Consider the following 24931-nt stretch of genomic DNA (forward strand, 5'->3'; position numbering starts at 1 on the left):
CATTCTGTTGCAATTCTAGTAACTCGTTGAGCAGGTGTGGGATGCCCTAGGCTCATAGATGCTCATGAGCTGGTTCAACCAAGTAAGAAAAATCTCAGGTAAGGCCGGGCACGGTGGCTCACACCTGTAATCCCCGCACTTTGGGAGGCCGAGGCGGGCGGATCATGAGGTCAGGAGATCGAGACTATCCTGGATAATACGGTGAAACCCCGTCTCTACTGAAAATACAAAAAATTAGCTGGGCGTGATGGCAGGCGCCCATAGTCCCAGAAACTCGGGAGGCTGAGGTAGGAGAATGTCATGAACCCAGGAGGCAGAGCTTGCAGTGAGTTGAGATCGCACCACTGCACTCTAGCCTGGGTGACAGTAAGACTCTGTCTCTTAAAAAAAAATCAGGTAAACAGTTTGATGAGCTAGTTCATGTCCCACATTCATACTCACTGTAGAAACTGTTATGTGCGGTCACAGGCTTTCAACGACAAAAGAAGGACTCGAAGCTGTAAGGAGACCTGATCCTGAAACCCTGTGCACACGTGCAGCTGCCCACAGTGGCCACAGACAGGTGAGCTGCGAGGCGGCCACGGAGCCTAAGCCCTCCCGAGCCGTGTTCTTAAACATCCCGTCTCAAGTGTGACTGACGGGGCTTCTAGTAACATGGGGTGAAAAAGACAAAACAATTCCATACCAACCAGTTCAACCAAAATGTACAGGAAAGACTAAGCCAATTTAACAGAAGATAAACAAGTGGTATATTCAAGATAGTTTTAATATTAATTTTTTTGTGAATTAGAAATATCACTCTTAAATGAAAATTACTAGTGAAGTAACTATTTTCCCCAATTGCAGAATTACATTATTTATACATATAATACAGAGTTGATTGCATTGGAAAATAACAGTATTAAAATAAACATCAACAGGTACAAAGGGCATCTTCACACCACCACCTCAGAGGGCCATGAGTCCTTTTTACCCATCTGCAAAGTAACTTTCCACCAGCATTCAACTATTTTTAAGTGCAAACAATTTTTTTAGATCTGTGATTGCAGCATCTGCCTTCCTGAATTACATTAAGTCAGAAAGTAACAATTTTCTGTATGAGTGCATTCAAGGTTGTCTTCTGACCACCTAAGGTATAGAAAAATCAGTGCAAAAACAGGAAAGCACTATTTATAACAGTTGAATTTCAGGGGATTTCTTGTCCAAGAAACATTCTATTTTACACTATGTATATATGTATATATTATATATATATGAGATTTAATTACATTGAATTTTAGAGTAAAAAGTAAGACAACTCAGGCTGGGCGCGGTGGCTCAAGTCTGTAATCCCAGCACTTTGGGAGGCCGAGATGGGTGGATCACGAGGTCAGGAGATCGAGACCATCCTGGCTAATATGGTGAAACCCCGTCTCTACTAAAAAATACAAAAAACTAGCCGGGCGACGAGGCGGGCGCCTGTAGTCCCAGCTACTCGGGAGGCTGAGGCAGGAGAATGGTGTAAACCTGGGAGGCGGAGCTTGCAGTGAGCTGAGATCCGGCCACTGCACTCCAGCCTGGGCTGCAGAGTAAGACTCCGTCTCAAAAAGAAGAAGAAAAAAAAAAAAAAAGTAAGACAACTCAATTTCTTATTTTTTACTGCAGCCCCAAAAGACCGATTTAAAATGGAAACAACTTCTTCGGGTGAGCAGTGGGAGCACGGTGCTACAGAGTGAGCCGGTCGCCGTCCACTCGGCCCTCGTCGACGTCCACCGCCTGAGGTCTGCCGGCTGGGACGGCTCAGGCGCAGCTGGGGGCTCCTCCTCGTCACTCCCTCGAGTCCAAGTCCCGGAGGCTGTGCGCGCAGCAGTGGGGTCGCTACACTACAGTTCCACCTGAAGAACTGGCCTGGCTTGGGGATGACAATGAGCCCTGCAAACAAAGCAGTCTCCATTAATCCAGCAAAACACCGGACGAGCGACAGCCACCATGCTCGCCCTCTGCCAGCAGCTCCATGTGGTCAAAACTGGTGCTGTTGGTGTGGAGGCCAGTGTGGGAGCAAACCCTCCACTTCATCTATTTAACTCCTCCCCAGATCACTGCGTTCAATTCCTAGAGACCTGGAACCCTGCTGGGTGCAATGCTGTGGTCTCAGCACTGTCCAGGAGAAGGGCGGGCAGGGCTGGCCTTGCCCCTGCGGAGACAGTGGTTTCTCGGCACCTGCGGACAGGTTCTTCGGGGTTGCCCTGACCCAAAGGAACAGGTGCCTCGTGGGAGGTGTTCAGCGCCTTCAGCCAGGGTTGAGCCCAGGGCCCCGCAGTTCTGGACGGCACACCCAGTCCCCGGAGCCAGGGGTTGCCTCCAGGCAGGGTTCAGGGACACCTCTGAAAGGGCATTCTCTGCTGGGGGGGTTCTTGCTTTGTGGGGTGGTGCGACCACGGCACCCTCTGGCTGCAGCTGTCCACATGTGTAGGCCCCACAGGCAGAGACAGGAGGGCCCAGGCCGAGGTGGGGGGAGCCCCAGAACAAAGGAGTCTTGCCATGAGGCTGCGGCTGGGTGTGGAGGACGGATGTGGGGGCCAAGCCACCAGGGCCAGCTGGAAGAATGGGGGGGGTGCTTCTGGCTCTTCGGGGCAACTCCTGCCGAGAGGCTCACTGGGGAGGGGGCATCTCACCCAGATTTAGCAAGACAGGCGTGAGCTTAGGTAAACCTAAGAGGGTTTAACTTCCCACACAGCAAAGAGTACTTCCGTTTCTTTGCATTTACTATTGGGCGGCAGTTAAATCACATCCAGGTGTGGCGTTCGTTTATGAAGAACATTAAGACGGCGACAGTGCAGCCCCAAAGGTGCACATTTTCAGCTCTGGGAATGAAACTCAGCCTGAACTGTCATGGAAGAAGGCTTCGGCTGATGAGTACTGTTTACAAATGACAAGCCTTTAACTCAAGCAAACATTGCTACCTTCTCACACATTGGACTTGTGTGGACACAAACGAAGGTGACAATCTGAAATTGCCCTTCAGCCTCGCCCACACCCTCTTGCAGGAAGCCGGGAAGCAAGCTGTCCCGCTGAAGTCATTTCATCCCGTTTCTTACCTTCCACCTGAAATCTGTTCACCTAGACAAGCTCAGGAAGCAAACGGAATGTGGCAGCTGCCCCTGCTCAGAGTCTATAGGAGCAATTTTCCTCTGGGACCCCTGAAAAGGGACAGAACCCTGTTTGTACTTGTGGAGGACCCTGCAAATGCCCCATACTTCTGGCTCAAACCCATCAAGGCTGTGGAGGTGAGCTGGGCAGCAGGTGCCTGACCGCACTTCTGCCACGGACGAAGGAAGAGAAGCCTCTGACACAGCACGCTCTGCCTTCGTCACCACGTGCACCGTAAGAAAGCGCTTTCCACAAGCTATGTGGGGTCCAGAAGGTGACAAATCTCCTGAACCAAGAGGCACCTCCCTTCCCCCCAGCCACAGAAAAGTCATCTACTCCTGGCAGAGGGAGAAAGTGGTGGTGACCCAGCCTGGGGACAGACGGAGAGGGGCCACCTCATCTGGCAGCCAGTCTCCCTCCCCTTTCACAGAGCGCAAGGTGGAGGCTAGTGCTGCTCCAGGTGTGAGGCAGCCCTACCCACAGGAAGGTGGAGTCTTGTGAACCAATCCTGTGTAAGTGTAGCTTCCCAGGAGCACATTCAACCACTTAAAAACAAGTGACAGCCAGCCCTGTGGGAGGCTGAGGTGGGGGGATCACTTAAGCCCAGGAATTTGAGACCAGCCTGGCTAACATGGTGTATTTTTTGTATTCTACTAAAATGGTGTAATCTACTAACATGGTGTAATTTTTGTATTCTACTAAAAATACAAAAATTAGCCGGGTGTGGTGGTGCACGCCTATCATCCCAGCTACTCGGGAGGCTGAGGCAGGAGATGGCTTGAGCCCAGGAGATGCAGGTTGCAATGAGCTACGATCCACTGCACTCCAGCCTGGAGCACAGAGCGAGACCCGTCTCAAAAAATGAAAATAAAAACAAGTGACATTAATTTTAATATTTTCTCTTTTTTGGGGGAGTCTTGCTCTGTCGCCCAGGCTAGAGTGCAATGGCACGATCTTGGCTCGCTGCAAGCCCCACCTCCTGGGTTCAAGCAATTCTCCTGCCTCAGCCTCCCAAGTAGCTGGGACTACAGGCGCCCGCCACCACGCCCAGCTAATTTTTTGTGTTTTTAGTAGAGACGGGGTTTGACCGTGTTAGCAGGATGGTCTCGATCTCCTGACCTCGTGATCCGCCTGCCTCGGCCTCCCAAAGTGCTGGGATTACAGGCATGAGCCACCGTGCCCAGCCAATTTTAATATTTTCTTTAACTCAGGATGTTTCATAACATATTCAGCAATACGAAAATTATTAATGACTTTTTTGGTAAGAAGCCTAAGAGGTGTGCTGTGTGGTTGACACATTACGGCACATTTCAGGTTGGACTGGCCCCGGTTTACATACTCAGTGGCTGAGGGGGCTCGTGACGGCCATGAGGGCCAGCACCCTTCCTTAGACTTCCTCTCACTGAGCGTGAGGCCCTGGAGCAGGGAGGCTGCTTTCCATCACTCCCAAGGGCGGGCGGATGCTGAGACACAGAGGTGGTGCAGCCACCAGGCTGCCAGAGCCTGATGTCAGGGGACACGCTGCTTCCGCCAGCTGGTCCCCACAAAGCCCTGCCCCTGGAAAGCGACCCGACCTGAGGGTTGCGGGAAGCTTCCTATTCTCCCATTAGCACAAAACAAATGTACACTCATTCTCCAGCTTCTGCTGGCTAACGCCTTCATGCCAGTTGTGGTGGCAGCTGGGAGCCAGCTAGAACCACCCTCATGCCCTCCACTGTCCCAGTGTCCACTGGGCCCACCTTCCAGAGACATCTTCAATCAACCGCCCTCCGCGCCTTCTGTAGTCCGTACTGGCCTAACGGAACTGGGGGTTCCCATTAGCAGGGCTTAGCCCTTTTGATGTCAACCCTGGTTAACGACTGTTTTAGAATGGATCACCATGCAGAGAACGTGCCCATGACCAAAACTCAGGGTCCCTGCGCTGGAGCACTGAGGACGCGGGTTGGCCACCGGTGAAACACCCAAGAGGACCCCAGGGTGCTTGACCAGGGACTCCCTGGAGCCCACCTGTCAGAGCCAAGGGGAGAACGGCGGTCTCTAAGAGGAGTTAACAGGAAGGTGAAGCAAAGACCCAATGGGTCCAGCCTCCAGTTCTCCAGCAGCGAACTCAGCTAGCCCCAGGACACAGTCCTGCAGGCACAAGCCCTGGAGTGCACTGGGCCTGCTGCGGCCCTGGGTCAGCATCAGTGCCAGGCACGCCCAGAAGCAGGGGGTGTGACACAGTGAGCCCTCCGGGCGGCAGGGAAGGGGCCTTGGCACCCTGCAGGCAGGTGAGGACTTGTACAAGTCACTGAACCCTTCATCTTGCACCATCACTTGCTGGGGATGGACTCACTTTGCCGTGATGAACACTGGAGGCACCAGAGGGAAAAATGCCACTCAGAAGAAAATGAAATGAACAAAAGTCACCTTGTTTCTATCAGTCTGTGATTTAGTCTAAAGATTATCAGGTGGTAGAAGAGGAAGACGAGAAACAGACACCTAGGCCCCCGTGGAAGGATCCAGGCTGCAGCTTCCCTCGAGAGCACAGTGGGAGGCGTGTTTTTAAGTGTGGGGGATCCACTGCCCGAATGTTCATCCACGTCAAACTCCCAGTGACAGGGACCCGGCTGCCCCAGTCTGCCTGCTCTTCAGGAGGGAGTGTGGTTTGACCCTGTCCTTCTCTGCTTCCTTTTCATGGGAGAAGAGGGGCAAGGTCCGGCCTGGCCAATGGAGAACCTGGCAAGGGGAGCCCACGCACGCTTCACCTGTCCTCGGCAGCGTGCAGGAGCCGCTGTCTGTGCACTGGAAGCAGGACAGCTGGCAGCTCCAGGCTTTACCAGTTGCCATCAGGCAAAGGAGTTCCCCAGGGAGAATCTGCACGGCGTCCCATCAGCCCCCACGCTGTGAGAGGAACGGGGCAAGCCTTGGCTCTAATACTTAGTCAGCTGCTCGGCTCTCCGCAGAGTCACTGTTTTATTCCTGCTAGAGATTTCAGTTCAAAATTAAGTGATAAAAAATACTCCAGCTCTTGGTTTGGGTTTGATTCTAATTTATAATACTGAGTTAAGAGAATTATGCCTTGTCGCACCAGAATATATAGGAAATATTTTGGTTCAAAACAATTTACAATAAGCAGGGCCACGTTCCTGCCCCTGTAGGTGCTGCTCAGACTGCAGATTCTGACAGCAAGACAGCACTGTGAGGGCCACAGGCCACATCGGAGAAAGGACATGTCCTGAAGCTCTGTCAGGCCCAGGACGGTCTCCTGGCTCTCAGTTCTGGGAGAGCTTCCCCTTCCGACAACCACGACCCCTGGCCTGGGAATGTCAGAGAAGACAGAACCTCAAGGAGACAAACGTGGGATGCGGATGAGTGTGTGGGCTGGGCACCAGCTCATCCCCCATCCACCTGGGACTGTTCAAAACCCTCTCTGGCCATTCAGCTCCCAAGGTCACCCTTTCCAACCCAAACAAAAGGGACACGCAGACAGGCCCTGGGACCCGTTTTACTGCGGGCAGGCAGGCAGGCCGGCCAGCACGTCTCAGGATCCTGAGACTGTGGACAGAGTGCCACAGGACAGATCTGCTTCTACACAGCCACAACATCCGGGAGCTTGGTGCCAGCTGGCCGGGGTGCTGTGGAGGTCGCCTCCACTGGCATCTCCCAGAGGGAGAAGACCAGCCTTGGCCCTGCACGTGGCCCCTGAGGCTCCAATGCTGGCCTCTGGGGCAGGTGCTGCTGGGGAGAACGCGAGTTAAATGTTATCTGCAAAGCAATACCTTTTTAGAGCCGGTGCAGGAACGATGAGAACTACGGCCAGGCTAGCCTGCTCTCAGAACGAGGGCTTCCAGCTCGGAACACACTCCTTAACTGCTCACCTGCAAGACCCCCACCATTCTCATTACACAGACCGCGACAGAAAGGAACCAAAGCAAACCTGGAGAAAGCAGCCATGGTATTCACGGCATGCGAAGCCAGTCTCTAGATCACACAAGCGGCACGTGAGCCACAGAGCTGGGGACCCTTGGCACAGCCCAGGGACACCGGGACCCAGCTCTGCCCCAGACTTGCCGTGCAGTCTGGCCTGGACCTCAGTTGTAGCTGGGCAGTGGACCACGTACCTCTGCCAGCTTTAACCTGTCCACTGACAGGTCACGGTGAGGGGCCACACTTCCCCCAGATGCCACTCAACCTGGCCTCTAATGAGAAAAGCCGCCCAGAGAAAAGGATTGTGCTCTTCAGACATCTGGGGAAAGACCACACAAATGAGGGACACAACCATTTAAGGGCTCCGCTGTGATCTGAAGGTGGAAGAAAAGCATCAGAGAGAACGTGTGCAAGTCAGGGGGCCTTCGTCGTGATCCCATTCACTGACGGAGACCAGCACAGGCCCGGGCTGTCACTGGAGGCCCTCCTGCTCCTGGGACCCACTTGGCCCTGCAATCCTCTCTGCTGTGTGGGGCAGGAAAAAGGGACCCCACTTAGTCTCCCTAAAGCCTTTCTAGCTTGAGGAACTTCAAGGAGGATTTTGCTCATGCTGCCCCCCCCCCCCCACCTAAAAGGGGAGGCTGGTTTTGGAGGCCACTGACCCTGGAAGGGGTGGTGGGGAGCTGAGAGCCTCTAGGTGGTCTGTTCATCTCCAGAGACCCCTGAGCTCAGAATCCATTAATTCTGACAAGCAGCCACACATGGAGAAATGGCTGTTTTTTCTTTAAGACATAGTCTTGCTCTGTCGCCCAGGCTGGAGTGCAGTGGCGCCATCTCAACTCACTGCAAGCTCCACCTCCTGGGTTCAAGTGATTCTCATGGTGCCTCAGCCTCCCAAGTAGCTGGGACTACAGGCGCATGCTACCAGGCCCCACCAATTTTTGTATTTTTAGTACAGACGGGGTTTTGCCATGATGGCTGGGCTGGTCTCAAACTCCTGGGCTCAGGTGATCCACCCACCTCGGTCTCCCAAAGTGCTGGGATTACAGGTGTGAGCCATCCCGCTCAGCTGAGAACCGGCTACTTTTATTTTTTTGAAGGTGCAAACTAGCTATTTTTAAAAAACCAAAATGTCATGGTTTTCTTTTCTTTTTTTTTTTTTTTTTTTGAGGCGGAGTCTCGCCTCAGGCTGTGTCTCCCAGGCTGGAGTGCAGTGGCCGATCTCAGCTCACTGCAAGCTCCGCCTCCCGGGTTTACGCCATTCTCCTGCCTCAGCCTCCCGAGTAGCTGGGACGACAGGCGTCCACCACCTCGCCCAGCTAGTTTTTGTATTTTTAGTAGAGACGGGGTTTCACCGTGTTAGCCAGGATGGTGTCGATCTCCTGACCTCATGATCCGCCCATCTCAGCCTCCCAAAGTGCTGGGATTACAGGCTTGAGCCACCACGCCCGGCCATGGTTTTCTTAAAAAACAAACAAACAAAAAAAAAACTTGCTGTCTTTAGGGTTTAAAATCTTTAACAGTCTTTAGGGTTTAAAATCTACTCGATGCTAGCCGGGGCAACATGGGAAGATCCTATACTTACGGAAATAAAAATACAAAAATTAGCTGAGTTTGCTGGTGTGTGCTTATGATCCCAGTTACTCAAGAGGCTGAGATGGGAGGATCACTGAGCCCAGGAGGTCAAGGCTTCAGTGAGCCATGTTCGTGCTACTGCACTCCAGCCTCGGCAACAGAGTGAGACCCTGTCTCAAAAAACACCAACAAAAACACCCTGTTCAGCGCTAAGAACAGAGCCCTGGAGTGCTCTTGTGGCAGTCGGCAGGCCCCAGGAGGCCGCTTTTGAGAGCTGTAGGTCTGAATGTTGCCTCTGCTTTGGCAGCCCAGATTCAAGACAAAAAGTGCAGACAGGTCAGCACTGGAGGCTCTGCCGAGCCAGCACTCCAGAGACAGCACCACAGGAAGCTTCTGGGAGTTCCCACCCGATGAACGTGCTAGAGGCAGAGCACAGGACTCAGCCGGCTGCCACCATGGAGAGGCAGCTGAGCCGGACCTGGATGTCTCATTACACAGCAGGGACGTGACAACTAAATGGGAGCACAAGGGCCTGATGAAGGGTTGTGTCTCAGGCCAGCTCGCCCTCACTTGTCACACCTCAGGCAGGCGGACTAGGCCTGCGGGTGCCAGGGTGCAGCTCAGATCAGCTACGTCGTCTGTCAAGAGTGAGGGACAGCATTCCATAGTAAGACAATGTAAATCATGAGTTCTTCTCGTCCCAAATGGAACGTCGCCCACTGCCCTGTGTAGGAAGCTAACTGCACCGACGATGGGCCTGGTGTCTACAGCAGGACAACCTCACGCCAGCACAAAGCCTTCAGCAAACACTATTCAAGATGAGGAGAAGGAAAACAATGAACTTCTAGCCAGGAAAAGAGCTCCTACGGAAAGCAGCCTACCTGGGGGCGAGGGGAGGGAGAGCACTAGGACACACGCCTCATGCACGCGGGGCTTAAAACCTAGATGACGGGTGGATGGGTGCAGCAAACCACCTTGGCACATGTATACCTACGTGACAAACCTGCACGGTCAGCACATGTATCCCAGAACTTACAGCAAAATAAAACACGGCAGCTTACCGGCCGCTACCTTCTCCACTCTCCCAGCTGCCGGCTGCGTGGCTGGACAGAATGTCGGATGTCCAGCCTCCGGGATAGTGAGTCCACGTAACCAAAGCCAGCTCGCGGCCCAGGAAGACTTCAGAACGTCCGCATTCTCACTAAACAGAAGCCTCTACACAGCTCAGCCGAAACGCCAGTCAACAGTCCTTCTCCCGGACTGGAGTTGGCATAGACGAGGACCACATAAAATGGGTTCTGGGCCACAGAACATTTCATCGAGTATGCTGCCAACTATGAGAAGCAGTCAGCTTAAGTAAGAGGGAGCAATTCCGGTGGCTGGCTGTTCTATAAACATTAACAAGGCCCTTAATTTTACAACATTTAAAAACTTTTCTTGTTTTGGTTCACTGGGATTTTTAAAGCTTAGATGTGAAAATGACTACTGAAAATTATCTACATTTACAGTTCACTCACACACGTTTATTTAATGTCAATATACAGAGGACAGTCCCACAGTACTTCAGAATATCAAGTATGTAGGAAATGTAAGTCTCGTTAGCTGTGACAGTGACAAGGGAACAGCTAAAAAACAAAGCCGTGAAACAAACATGATTTCCTTAAAATTATAAAATAACAATACTGATATTAAAGCTTCATTAATTATTGCAACAGTTAAGAATTTACCAATATTTCATGTTAGGAAGGCTCTTTATGAAATTTATTCAAGTTGTCAAGAAATTAGATGAAAATATAAAAAAGGAAATACATGTGAATTTTACTTTTGACTTTCACTCAAAATACCCATACAATTTTATACAGTGTTGCCTAACATAACAATCTTTAATAAACTCAAGTATACAGAAATGATAAAAATGCAGGAAATTTTTCTTTTACACTTTCAAACGAAGGGATAGTAATTTATGACACAAAGTTCATGTAACAGATGCAGAAACGAATAAAAAAAAATCAACATCAGTGAGACAGTTTCCCTCTTCCGGAGGGCACGTTCTTACAGTTTGTAACGAGGCTCTGAGTTTCAAAGGTAACAGCTGAATAGAGTGCTTTTAAATATAAAGCCACAGACTTCACTTCTGCCAGACTCATGTCTCCTCCCTCTGGAACATCACTTGGGGTCACTGTGGTGTGCACACCTTGTTAACTTAAAGCAACACGTGACAGTCCCAATCGGCCTGTGGCGAAGAGCGTGCTCCAGACAAGGGGGTCCTGCAGGTTGCCGCCAGGACGGCAGACTATCAACCTTCACCCTTGTCACCCAGACCAGACCGGAGGCGGTGTCTCCAGGTCACCCGACCCCTACCCACGCACGTGGAGGTTCTTCACTGCTAAGGAGCGAACCCTCAGCCGAGGGCACACCGACCGTCATGGTGCAACCCCCCAGTCGGAGGCCAATCCCTCCCCCGTCCAGCAGCGCTGGAGGCAGGGCAGGGCCGCTGGATCCCCCGCCAAGCCCTCACCCACAGAGCTGGGCGCCAGATGCTGTGTTCCATGAGTCCTTCCCCAGAAAATCCACAGGTGAACTGCTTCCAGTTCTTCCTTGGGCAGTCACACATGCATGAGGTGGCGCTTGGGTTTCCGTGGATCCCTTCTCCAGCCGCCCGCAACCCCTAGGCTTTCTCCTCCTCACACTTTGAGCTCGCTCAGCAAAGAAAAGAAATGTCTCCCTCCCAGGCAAGAGGTGATGAGGACCCTGTACTCAGGCAACGTCAGCACTCATATCATACTGCACAATTTCTTTACTATTTAAAATGAACCCCAGGAAGTGGAGGGAATGGGGAGAAACGGCCGCCTGGCCACGTGCCAGCTGGGCCCTGGGGGTGACGTCAGCCAGTGGAGAGCCCTGGGCCTCGACTGGAGGGTGTCCTTGCCCAAAAAATCCTGTCCTGTCACTGCAATTCTTCCTCAGAATTCCTGAATGCCTTTGAGACAAGAATCATTGTGATAGCTCCTTTCTGATTCTCCACGCCTCCATTTTTAAGGCATTTGCCCTCAGTCCCCAGTTAAGGGTTCACAGGAGAACACTTCCAAATTGCTAGAAGGTTCAATCAGCACAAAAGAGAAATGAGATCCTTTACCAGGATTTAAGCAAATTTCGACCCCAAAGTTATTGGTTATTTGTGAAGTGTCTACTCCTGCACATGAATTTGCTTTTAAAAGAAGGCAAGCTTTTCCAAAGGCTCCCTTCTCCGGGCCTCTGGGGGAATTTTATTTCCCCTTCTGAATACGAAAAAAGCCTCAGAGAAAGGCTCCAGGGCTGCCGGCAGTGTTTGGAAGCCTGCCCCATCACAGTCACGGCACAAACCTGGCTTCTTGAATTCTGGTGAAAAAGGCCAACCCGAGTAGTTAGGTAAGTAGAGGCTCCCCTGGCCCTGGCCTGGCACCTTCAGAAGGCGTCTGACACCGCCCAGGGCCCAGCTCACCCCCTTGCCGGGTGGGAGCGGGATTCTCCGGCCACACAGCATGCACCTGACTTTCATCCGAGCTTTTCATCTCTGTGGTTTGGTACACGCTGGAACAGTGATGCTGACTGAGTAGTTAACAGCCTCTTCTTGCCAAATGCTGTGTTTTATTCCAGAGATTAGGTTAGAAAAGATATTCTTGCTCATAATAATGTTTAGGCTGAAAAACTGAAAAATTTCAATGAGGAAGCTCAAAGTTTGGTGAGAAAAATACAAATATTTTCCCCAAATTTCTCTTAGGGTTAGCAGCACGCGTTGTACCTTACACACCTGATATGAGGAAGCACCGGTGCCACCCCTCCCCGGCCCTCCCCAGGTCTGCGGGAGCCATTACTCCGAAGCACAGCCGAGGAGGAGGGTGCTGCCCCGCCCCTCTCTCCAGTGCCCTCTTCGCAAGCTGCCGGGCACCTTTAGTTCTGGTCTTGGAGAACGCCTGGCATCCTGTCCTCCTGCCTGCAGAAGTGCTCTGCTGGCTGTCAAAGAAAGGGGCAGCAGTCAGAGGGGCAGAGTGGACGCCGTGATGTCACCCTGCAGGGCCTGGGCCACCCTGGGCTGAGCCAGGGGTCGGGACATGCAGTCAAAGGCAGCCCCTCCCTAGGCTGGCACAGTGCTCTCCAGGGGGCTCTGAATCAGCAAGAGGGGCCTCGGGGAGGGCACGGAGACACAATGAAGGGGCCCCAGACAGGGTACCAGACAGACACTAAGGACAGTACCCTCCTTGGCAAAAACCGGAAGAAAAAGATTGTGATCAAGCCCCAAATCCCAAACTGACAATATCACAGTGTTTAAAACTGGAGGTGGGAGACACACGCACAGGCCTCCACACTAGATAGCACATTTCAGAGTTGTTTTTAAAGGAAACGTAACCTCCTCCTCTTGCCTCTCCCACCCCTGGTTCCTATTAGCAAACGACTCCTAAGTCACCTGTCAGTCAGTGTACCCCTGTAATCCCTCTTTCATCCCAGCCACTGCCACTGAGAATGATAAAGAGCGGGGAGAAATCAGAGTGCCCAGTCGGTCACGCTGGTTACTCGGGCCACACCCCCACGGCTTCCCTGGCTGTGGGACACACCTTCAGAACCGCAAGGTCGCCATAATGTCACCATAAATGCTACTTACCTGGGATCAGCCACTCTCTATTTAGGCCAAATACTAAGTCCTGAATTTTGAAACTGCATACTCAATGCCTCAGAAGCATTTGAAACTGGATGTTTACAACTATGTAGGTGCATAAAATTGCACATGGAGGGTTCATTACTAATCTGTCCACATGACCCAATCTGGCCTCCAAAGCGGAAGCTGTCCACAAGGATGGCTGTCGTGGCTACCTTAGATCAGTTCACCTTTAGGAACAAAGGCCTGTATTCCACAGGTAGAGAGGATGCGAACATTCCTAGAAGTGGTGCTCAGGGATGTGAAAGGCACAGACAGGCGAGATGCACCTGAAGGCTGCTGTGGTTCCCAGGTGGCAGCATGCTGCCATGCCATCACACTGAACAGAAACCACTGCGTTAAGGCCCGCGATGGGCACAGGGTGGGTGGCTCCACTGTGACAGGTTTGCTGATGGGAAGCAGGCCTGGGGACCTGGCCCGGCTTTCCTGGGAGGGCTGCACTAAGAGCACAGGGAGCTGCTGCTCCAGCTACCAGGGTCTTTACATGGCAGAGAAAGAAAAGCCACCAGGCCTTCACTTTGCAGAATCATTCACTACGCAAACCGGTATAAGTGATCGTTCTCTCTATATTTAATTACAAAGGTGTACAAACCAGAAAAACCTCAATGTACAAAATGAGTTAACAAGGAAGATAACCACCATCTTGACATGGAACATACAGTTCAAGGGGCCATCTCACCCACTGTGAAAACCGGCATTTGAAAAGCAGCTCCCTGTGCAGCAGCAGAGAGTGAGGGTGAAAGGCTGCGGCCTCCAGGGGAGCAGCAGAGCCTCCCACTGCCGAGGAAGCCACAGGCCACCAGGCCTTGGGCTGAGGCGCTGGGGTGGGAGCCACTGAGGACGAAGCCTAAGCACATGGCCAGCGACGGCATCCCAAGAGTAATCCCGGAACCACAGCTGCCATCCAAGAACAAGGAAAGGGAAATCTGCACTTGCGCTTCCTGGGGCGGGGCTAAGTCCAAACAAGGGCCAAGTAAGGGAGAAGTTGGAAGCCCTGGGGGGCCTCACAGAGCAGAGGAGTCACATGCCTTTCGGACCCAATCCCCCTCCCCCACACCTCCCCCCAGCAAAAAACCAAAAAACTCCTTTTCCCTTGTTGGGAAAACACACAAGCAAAGTGCATCTGACATAAAAGGTCTTCGCTTATGTGGCAAGAGGCACTTTTGCAATGCTGTTGGCGTCCTCAGCCCGCAGCTCCTACGAACTGTCCGGGCTCTGAGTGAGGTGGGTATTTTATGCACAGAATCTCAATCAAAGTGCTACAAACTGCTTCTTTGAAAAAAGATGTTTATTAAACAACTTTAATTGTCATAAAATGACTAAAATGGGTTTTAAAAATTAAGGCTCTTCTCTTTCTGTGGATTGCCAGAACAATGTAAAAATAATATCAACCAACCCTGCGAAACTTTTTGTTCCTAAAGTTAAATTTCATAGATTCCTAAACATTTTATGATTAAGATAAAAAATTGGACTATAAATGACAATTGATGGCCATCTGTGCTGAACACACACTGATCAGGTGTACAATATTCTAATTGAGTAGTTAAGCAAAAATATTCCAGTTAAAGCATAAATTTTAATTTCAGCATTTTAAAGTCATTGTTTCCCCACACGGTCATGATTTTCCTAAAATTGAAATAGTCTAATACAGGAGCGCTAACCTTGGGACTCTATATACTCCCAGGAGGATGACTGACTTGGCTGGCAATTAGTTTGATTATATTTTTTTAAATGCTCTAAGGTAAATTATCAAATGATTCAGAATTACATGGCATGCAGTATCCAAAATTATGGCTCTGATGCATTTAGATTTACATTAAGAATAAGAAGTGTCATTCACATTCATTGTACACCCCACCCCTCCCACGGGAAAAAAAAAGTCACTACCTATTCAAGTTCTAGATCTGGTGCAGCATTAAGGATTAAAACTTACCACTTTACCAGGCCTTCCCCATGTGCAAATAAATCCCTCCTGACAAGCAGTGACTATACAGTCTTCAAGAAATATGAGTACAGTCAGTCTTTCATGTGCTATCTTTTTACATATCAGCGGCTCTAACAAGGGAACGTCTTCCATTCGAGGACACAGGGGCGTTCCCAGAGTTTTCGCAGGGTCCGTTTTGGTTTTGGTAACTAGATTCAGTTTGTCACTGCTCTTGCTAGAAATGTGTCCCATGCTATGATTTCGCTTGTGATCTTTCTCGTGGTGCCTCTCCTTCCGGTCATGTAGTGAAAGTGTTGCAAACTTGCTGACCCCAGAAGCAATGGCCCCGTCCATGACACTGCTTTTGCTGCCAGCATTTGAGACTGCCGAGTGGGGAAGGCTGTTGGACCGCGGCAGAGGGGGTGGCGCACAGTTCCCGGGGGTTGTAACACTGTTCCCATTGCTTCCAGCAGGAGGACTCGTGGCATTCATGACATTTGTGTGTGTCCTTGCTCTCGAGAGGGGTTGGTGAGGGAAAAGGATATCTTCCGTAAGGTCCCATAAACAGAGCTGTGTGTCCTGGCCCACGGAACCAAACCGATACGTGACACTCACGGGACGGCTGTCTGTGGAGTTCCGTTTGGAGAGCCGGGACTGTGTACTATTTGCTCGATCTCTGCCAAAATGAAGAAGGTCTTGGAAGTCCTCGTCGCTGCCGCTAAACTCCATAGGGTCACCTTCTTCTACGCTAGTGGTGTAGGGGTCAAATGCTACGACACTGACCCAGGACTTGTGCCCGTGGCCTCTGGCTATCACTCGGCAGTCTACAAAGGACCAGACTGTCACCAAGTCGTCCTCGCCACCTGTCACGATGTACTTGCCATCCGGGCTCCAGCACACACACAGCAAGCCCCCAAAGTAGCTTTTCATCGTACCGTGCAGCTCCACTGAGTCAAAGTTGAACACCCGCAGAAACCCATCCTGGCTCACGCACGCTAAGAACTTGCCATCTGGGGAGAAAGCAAACTCGTTGAGGGCCCCCTCGCCCACCGTCCACTTAAGGAGAGGGTTCCTCGTGGATTTGCTCTTGCAAGTGTGCACGGCAAAGCTCTCTCCCTGCTTCAGAAGCTGGTAGTGGGGGGCTGTGGTGCCACAAGTGTGCTCCACATTATATAAGTACATGTTCCCACTCGAGTGGGCTACTAGGAAAAGGCTTTCCGAACCGGGAACCCATTTGACACAGGTAACTCGTGACTTGTCTATTAGTCTCTGTGAAGACAAAGGAGAACAAGTTAGCACAATGGGGATGTCTCAAAAGTCTACTTTTCCAGCAAGAAAATTTGTGTGCTTCCCGGCAGGAAGGGGCAAGTCCATCCAGGCCCTCCACATTTTATCCTGCAGTCAGCCAAGCCAGCAAGGAGCATTTTGGCCTTTTTGGAGTAATTTAGAATTACTTTCTAAAATTGGTGTTAGGCTGAGGGAGTCAGGCAGCCAACAAATATTTGCAGGGGGGCCACAAAGTGTCAGACGCTATGCCAGGCCCAGGATTCACTGCAGAGGGAACAGCCCTGCTGGGATCTTTCTTCCTTAACAGTAGGAGTGTCTGAATCTGGGGGATCTGGGGGTCACCCCTCTGTGATGACCCGCAGGTAAAGTCTCTGAGTCCTCATAGCCAGGAGAGCTCTGTGTCACCCTAACGGGCTTCTCTGCATTTACTGTCACTGGAAGTCATGGGCTGGCTCCAACTGCCCCTCTGCTCTGGTGGCTCGAAGGTGGGGAGTGAAATCCGCAGCCCACGGCTGGCAGCACACACAACTCCAAACAGAGCCTGGGCCCGCCGAGGCCGCCTCACTCCCACGCACCGCCCCATGTGCATCTCCATAAGCACCTCCTCGAAAGCCTCTCTGCTGGCGTTGAGAGAGACACTGACGATTCATTCGGGAGCATGTGTCTCGTCACCATCGCTCTGCTCCATGCTAACTTTGGACCCCTGACCAACGTGTTTCTTTAACAGGCATATGTCAGTAGTCTTGCCTTTAAAACCCAAATAACAAAGGGTAAAAATACCCAACCCACCCCACCAAAGGCACATGTCTCTTTCCCTGCTTGCCAACCAATCCTGCGATGGGGATTGCCAGTGCAACAGCTTTCACAGGGGCGGTCCCTTTCCAGACCGTCTGAGCGCAAAATCACATCACCAGAACGCATCCAGAAGTTCCAAGACTCCCAAGTTCTACCTAGAAACTCCTACTGCCAAATGCTCTCTACTGCACCATCTCCCCAGTCACAGTGTCCCTTTAGAAGCCCAGCAGCCCCAGGTAAGTTGAACACCACCACTTCACCCAACAGGAGGGGAGTTCCTGGCTCAAGTCCCAGAAGGGTACTGGGCACACAGGGGCAGAATCTGCCAAGAAGCATGCCGACTTGTGCCTGGGTGGCTTTGAGGCCATGTGTGCTACATCTTTACAGAGAATTACAGAAATAAGACGACCTGATTTTTAAAAGAACGGCTGGAAAAGAAATTAAGGAGCCATGCAAGCTCACTGCATGAACATGAGACCCTAGAGACCCTAGAAGGCAGGCTGCTAACAAATGACCCCAGGCAGGAAGAATGGAGGCTTGAACGCCACACAGCATGCGGGCCCAGGGCTGGGGACCATGCGTTGGGCAAAGGTCACTCAGCAGCAGGTGTCCCTGCTTACTGCTGTAAAATGGCATGGCAGGCCCTCTTAAATTAATAGGCACGTTGCAAGCCAGCCTTGGGGACACAGCCGATATTTTCATCCCCCGCCTCTTTACCCTCCTGTCTGGTGACCTACCTATAAACAGCACGTGATCTGCACTAATGCCAACAACCTAAAAACCTAGCGCTGCTCTGGCAGGATTTCCATTAGACCTTTGTGCAACTTTTTCAGCAAGGGGTTAGAGAGAGAATGTACGTGGCCAGAGCAGGGCTTTTGTTTGGTGGTAGAGGGAGGTGCAAGGATGATGGTGATGGTGAACGGTGGGTTAAGAGGTCTCCACTCCCCCATCACAGCTCTGCCAGACCTTGCTGTGCCCATCGGGCCCAGGCTACCCCAGCACTCTTGATTCCACAAACACTGCTGTACCTGATCACCCAGGGCCTGAGAGTGTCCACAGCTCACTCCATCGCTGGCCTTGTCTGGCAGGCCTACACCAGCTAACTCAGGCCTGGGGAGCTAGACGGCCGTCCTGATTTTGGTACAGTGGCTCCCAATTCCTGCACCTTACATTTCACCAGAACCAAATCAAATCCCAGTTTTTCTAGGATCACTTCATTGTTACTCTATTTACCATGTGTGGAGAAATGTAAGGACATAAAAATTTCTAGCAGCATGGTTAGGAGTAAATTTTATTTTGGGCCTTAAAAAAAAGCAACAAAAATCTGCATGAGAACTCAAAAATGAGTATTATCAAGTAAAAACAGTATTGCTTTGCAATGGTGAGGTATGAACAGTTATAGCACCATTAAAAATAAATGTTACTGCAATGACAAAACACATTAAAAACCTTCACTCCTGTATTAAAAAGTTGCACTGTGGCCGGGCACGGTGGCTCATGCCTGTAATCCCAGCACTTTGGGAGGCTCAGGAGGGTGGATCACAAGGTCAGGAGTTCAAGACCAGCCTGGCCAACATGGTGAAACCCTGTCTCTACTAAAAATACAAAAATTAGCTGGGCGTGGTCATGCACAACTGTAATCTCAGTTGCTCTGGAGGCTGAGGCAGGAGAATCACTTGAACCCGGGAGGCAGTGGTTGCATGCAGTGAGCCAAGATCGTGTCATTGCATTCCAGCCTGGGCCACAAAGTCAGACTCCGTCTCAAAAAAAAAAAAAAAAAAAAGGGTGCACTGAGACTACCCTAAGTAGACACGTAGACACGTGGATGTAACTTACAGATAACATCCTGTGCCCATTTACTTCAGTCCTCCTCTGGGGGCCTAATTAAACATTACTGTTACACACTGGCAATGGTGGACTGAGCACACCAGTTTAAGCAACCGCAGACCAAAAAAAGGACCTTGGATCCACCTACTTTGTGGTAAGGGTTTCTCACTTGCCTTACCCACTGGTTTTCTCTGTCAATCATGTGCTTGACAGCAGGGAAAATGTGTGCTCTCTGGGGGCGCCCTGTGTCTCAGCAGTATCAGGGTGAGTGGCAGGCAGACATCAGTGTCTGTGGGCAGCAACAGCAGCGGTGCTGGCCTTCACTTCCAGTCGGTGTCTACTGTGGGTGCCAGCCACTGGCATGCTCTCTAAGCCTCAACATGACTTTGCAAGATACGTTTTTTGTGTGAATAGGGGATACACTAATAATTCACATAGAAGTATACAGCAGAAAACCTCGCTCACATTCGTCTCCTCCATTCCAGACCCTCTGTCCCGAGTCACTGTACTAGCTTCTCATCTCTCTCCAGTGTCTCTGTCCGTGTACAAGGCAAATATGAATACGCATTTATCTACTCTTCTTTTTCACACCAAAGGAAGCATACTATGCACTGTCTTACCTCTGCTTTCTCATTCTCATTCCATAGCTTTTTTTTTTTTGAGACAGGGTCTCGCTCTGTCACCGAGGCTGGAGTGCAGTGGTGCAATCACAGCTCACTGCAGCCTTGACCTCCCAGGCTGAAGCAATCCTCACCTCAGCCTCCTGAGTAGCTGGTGCTACGGGTGAGTGTCACTACACCTGGCTGATTAAAAAAAATTTTTTTTTTTGGTAAATACAGGGTGTTGCTATGTCGTCCAGGCTGGTGGCAAACTCCTGGCTTCGGGAGCAAAGCAATCCTCCTGCCTTGGCTTCTCAAAGTGCTGGGATTAAAGGCGTGAGCCACCATGCCCAGCCTCCTAGTGTATTTGTACATCAGTCTGTATGCGCACAAAGACAGCATACTCACTCTTTTCTAAAGCTGCGGAGTATTCAACTGTTTGGATAAACTGTGGTTTACTGTGGAAGTGTCCCTCTGATGGACATCTATGTAGCAATGAATGCCCTTGCACACAAGCACTTTTCACATGTGTGAGTAACGCACCTACAGGATAAACTCCCAGTGGAGTAACTGAGCCAAAAGATATATACATTTATGATTTTTGCAAATGTGAGCAAATTGCCTCGCATGGAAAATGCCATCGTGCCTATCTCCCTACAGGAAGTTAGGGATTGTTGCCATATTATCCATGAGAAAATAGAAACTTAGAGAGGTCAAGAAACTTGGCCGAAGTCCCATCCACCCACCCACCCATCCATCCATCCATCCAGTATTGAGTGCATACCATATGCCAGGCACTGATACAACGTAAATTAAAACAGGCATCTTTCCCTCATGAAATTGAGGCTCAAGTGGGAAGAGAAGACAAGTGGAATGTATGTGATCTGACGATGGTAAGTGCCGTGGAGAAAAACCAACCAGGGAGAGAAGAGAAAGTGCTGGGGAGGAGGGGACTTTAGCGATTTCAATGTTGAATAGGACGGCCAAGGAAGGCCTCTTCCTCTGCTGGTGGGGGACAACTGAGCAAGACAGAAGGACAGAAAGCAAATACCAGGCTGACGGGAAGTCTGGGGAGGTGTACCCCCACAGAGAACAACTTCAAGGGCTCCGAGGTGGAGAGACACAGCAGAACCAGTGCCAGGGGAACAGATGGGCCCATCAGACCCCAGAGCGCGCATGCTGTCTCCCGGTCCACAGACACACATCACCTGGCTCCGAAGACCAGGCTGCAGGGCCACTCTCAAGCGTTCTCACGAACAGGGCACCAGCCTGTCTCAGACCCCAGGCCAGCGTGGGAAGCACAGTCATTGAACTTACATGACTCTGGCTTATTTGGATTGGGTTTAACAAAAGAGGAAGAGAACAGAATGCATTTTTCTCCTGTTTTTCAAATTAAGAAAAAGAAATACCTAGAACATTTAATTAAGAATAAAAATTATGCAGTCTAGTTTCTGCACTATAAGGTATATTTTTGTTTCAGAAAAAGTCTAGTTAAAAAAAAAAGTCTTAGTGCTCAATGTTAAGTAATGGAATTCCCTGTTGAGCTTGAATTCTCCAGTGTCAATGGGGCCTTGATCTGGCTGAGGATGTTGACAAATCCCCGAGGCAGAACTCCAGTCCCTCTGGAGGGATGGGGTTTCGGGGTGGGCAGGGAGGCAGGAGTGGCAGGAGCACCAGGGGCCATGCGCCAAGGAAAAGCCCAGCCAATGCAGCAGGCCAAGGGGGTGGGGTCCCAGGCCATGTGTGGCATCTGTCTCGGCTGCAGCACATGAGCAGGGAGGGGAATTTGGTCTGGAGTTGTGAGCTGGGACTCGGGCTGTGGCTGTGAAGTCCGAAGCTAAAGGGCTTCGGCTGGGACCCTGATGCTTGCACTGCCCAGTCCCGCAGCACTGGTCTCAAGTGGAATGTGCTGTCAGTGTAAACATACACAGGGTTCTAAAAATGTGGTATGAAAAAAAGAATGTCAGTGATCTCATTTATAGTTTTTATACTGGTTATACGCTGAAATAATTTTGGATATATAGATATAATACAATATTTTCTTAAAATTAATTTCACCTCGTTTTACTTTTTTAATGTGATAATTAGAAAAATTAAACTTGCACACGTGGCTGGCACTGTATTTCTACTGGAGATGCTGCTGCAGACGGTGGAGGCACACACAGTTTCTAGAAAGGGAAGTGGCAGAATAACATGAAATCCCCCAGCAGTAGGTGCAGAATGCAAGGTGGGGTAGGGGTGATGAGGAACCAGTTAGGAGGCTATGACAACTGTCCATGCCATGGACAAAGAGGTCTTAAACTTGACCAAGGGCAGTGTGGCAGAATGTGGCTGGGTGGAGGGCAAGATGGAAAGCGGGGGTGTGTAAAGACCTCTGGGTTTTGCCCAGTATGCGGCTAGAAAGGTCTACAGCTAATAAATATGACCACAAATGTCACAGAAATTGGCTGCGAAGAGCAACATCCTCAGATCTCCAAGGAGGATAACCTGAGCCCAGGTCAAGGCTGCAGTGAGTTATGATCACACCACTGTACTCCAGCCTGGGTGACAGAACGAGACCCTGTCTCTGAAATAAACAAACAAATATCTCCAAGAAAGCAGGTGCAGCGGAAGAAGAGCGTGTGAAACTGGAAAAAACCTCCATACAGGCCGGGCACGGTGGCTCACACCTGTAATCCCAGTACTTTGGGAGGCCAGGGCGGGGGCAGATCACGAGGTCAGGAGATCGAGACCATCCTGGTTAACACGGTGAAACCCCGTCTCTACTAAAAATACAAAAAATCAGCTGGGCGTGGTGGCGGGCACCTGTAGTCCCAGCTACTTGGGAGATTGAGGCAGGAGAATGGCATGAACCCAGGAGGCGGAGGTTTGCAGTGAGCCAAGATAGCGCCACTGCACTCCAGCCTGGGTGACAGAGCGAGACTCCATCTCAAAAACAAACAAACAGACAAACAAACAAAAACACACCTCCGTACAGGGCACAGGACAAAAACTAGGAAAGCAGAAGGAAAATCCAAGCAAACAACCCAGAAGTGCCATGAGGAGAGCAGGCAGAAGAGGAAGGAGCTGCCATGGGGGCCAGAGCCTCAGAGGACAGGCCTCTGAGACTGGAGGAAGCTGAGCCCTAGAGGGATGGAGTGTGCAGGGAGGGGGTGGTCCTTAGGAGAGAGCACAGAGAAGCAGGGTTGGGCAGAGAAGGCGCTGAGAGCAAAGGGACACCGTAGGGGAGGAGGGTGCAGGGCAGGTACCTGGTGGAGGAAGGTGAGATCCAGGAGAGGGGGACAGGGGAGGGACCTGCTCCCTGGGCCAGAAAGGAGGAGCTGGGGAACAGAGACAGGCAGAGGCAGGACGGCTCTGGTGGGAAGCAGGAGAGCAGTAGTCCCAGTCGCAGCCCCTCCAGGGCAGGGGTACGCTGAGTGATGGGCAGGGCAGGTGCTCAGCGAGGAGAGAAAGGGAAGGCAGGGGAAGTAACAGAGGTGCTGGCAAAGCAGCTTGCCTGGCCACAGGGCTCTCCATTAGTGTCCAACTCCAAAACGCTCCAAGGCCCGTTCTTAATAACCACTTTCATAAAAACAAAAAACCCAAAACGCAAATAAACCTTAAAAGTAAAACAAAATATGGACACATTTCTGTGTACATCAAGACACCTGCTCTGGGCCAGTGCTCTGTGGAGATACAGGCTCCATGTCTCCACCAAACGCTCAGCGTGGCCCTCCCCATACTTCCAGCTCTGCAAGGCAAATAGACCGTGCCACTTCAGATATAAATGCAAAGAAAAATCACACGAACAACGAAAACACTATCATCCCAAATGCCATCAACAGACAAGATTTTCTAAACACACTAGACTAGTTAAAATGAAACAAGAATAAAAATAAGTCTATAACCACATCAAAGTGTCATTTTGTGAAAGCAACTCACACGCTTTCTAAGGCACTTCTTTTTCTTTTTCATTACTATCAATATGATAAGCAAAAAACAAAAATTAGTTTGGGGGTGAGTGGATCTGCATTTCAAAATGCAGATATAAATTTATAACAAAAATACTGAAACAATCCAAACACCACAGCAGCTGCTAGAAAAGCCGTAATGCAACCACAGGCAAAAATGGCAACTAAAGGCTCTGATGATGTAAAGGCATTTGAAGAGGGCTCAGGAAGTATCAGGAAAGGGTATTTCAAAGCCACGTTAAGAGGGGATCGGATGTCATTTTATCTCTGTTCAAGCTTTAAGGAGTAGATCATTACAGGCTCATTTCCTTCCTTCGATTAGAAAAGCAACAGAAACAAAACTAACAAAATGTGCAGACCATTCCTTTGTATCAGAATAGACAGAACACTGCTCAGCTTTACCCCACGCCTGGGAGGCACCTGCAGCTGGCAGGATGGGCCACCCAGCCTGGGCTGGCAGCAATGTCCCTCCACACCCCAGGAGTCAGGGCCATCTCCTCTTCAGCATCCCTTCAGTAAGACTGGATCTAAATGCCACAAGGAGACGTGAGGCCTACCCAGTGTGTCTGCCTCGGCCTCACAGCCTGCGAGAGGAGAAGGGCAACAGCAGAGGGTATCGTGTCAGTAACGAAAGAAGCCAAATGCCAAGTTCTTTAACATTTTATATTTCAGCCAACAATGAACACATACTTGAAAATCCTTTAAAGTTACTATTCTGTGAATACGCTCCAAAATCAGGATTTTTACAAAGACAACAAGGTTGCATTCATCACCATATAGGAACCGTCCCTTTGTAATTCTTCCTCCCCAAATATATAACCACTAGTTACAAAAAGCAAACTTCAGAACAGGGCAGAGTGAACACAACACACACACACACACACTCCACAGAAAAATTAACAAAGTAAACTCCTCGTCCCTCTGGGGTGCTTCACCACAGGGGGCTGAATGTGACTGGGTGACTCTCCCCTGTGGGCAGCTCTGATGACGACGACACACTCCACGATCTGGGAGCTTGTCAGATGAACCGTGCGCCAAGATACTTGCAACAATGGCCCATTAGACATTTTCAAGGGCATCCTCCGTACAGAATGCTACAAATAGAAACCCCAGATCTACTCTGGAAGACTGGGGAGAGCAGAGACTCCAGGCAGCTGGGGAGGATTTCCTGAGAGGGGCGAGAAAGGACGGGGCGTTCAACTTCCTTCGGGTCTTGAACAGATGCGCCAGCAAGGACCTCCAG

General features: G+C 50.6%; 1 protein-coding gene across 9 annotated transcripts in view; it reads right to left on the bottom strand.

The window, feature by feature from the left end:
* Positions 1-1619: 1619 nt before the first annotated feature.
* The window catches only part of WDR20 (WD repeat domain 20), an 84120-nt gene continuing 60808 nt past the window's right edge, over positions 1620-24931 (bottom strand). For 3 of the 9 annotated variants that reach the window (XM_023205649.1, XM_023205646.1, XM_023205651.3), the window contains 3 exons: positions 15240-16499; positions 3078-3179; positions 1620-1911 (listed from right to left, as the gene is read on the bottom strand). In XM_023205649.1, coding sequence (XP_023061417.1) covers positions 3096-3179; positions 15240-16499 — 1344 coding nt within the window. In that variant the 3' untranslated portion in view covers positions 1620-1911; positions 3078-3095. Of the gene's footprint in view, positions 1912-3077; positions 3180-10114; positions 12607-15239; positions 16500-24931 lie in introns of those variants that run through there. The other 6 variants (XM_023205648.1, XM_023205652.3, XM_023205650.1 and 3 more) reach the window with 3 other exon arrangements.

Source organism: Piliocolobus tephrosceles, chromosome 6 (assembly GCF_002776525.5).
Source record: "Piliocolobus tephrosceles isolate RC106 chromosome 6, ASM277652v3, whole genome shotgun sequence".
NCBI lineage: Eukaryota > Metazoa > Chordata > Mammalia > Primates > Cercopithecidae > Piliocolobus > Piliocolobus tephrosceles.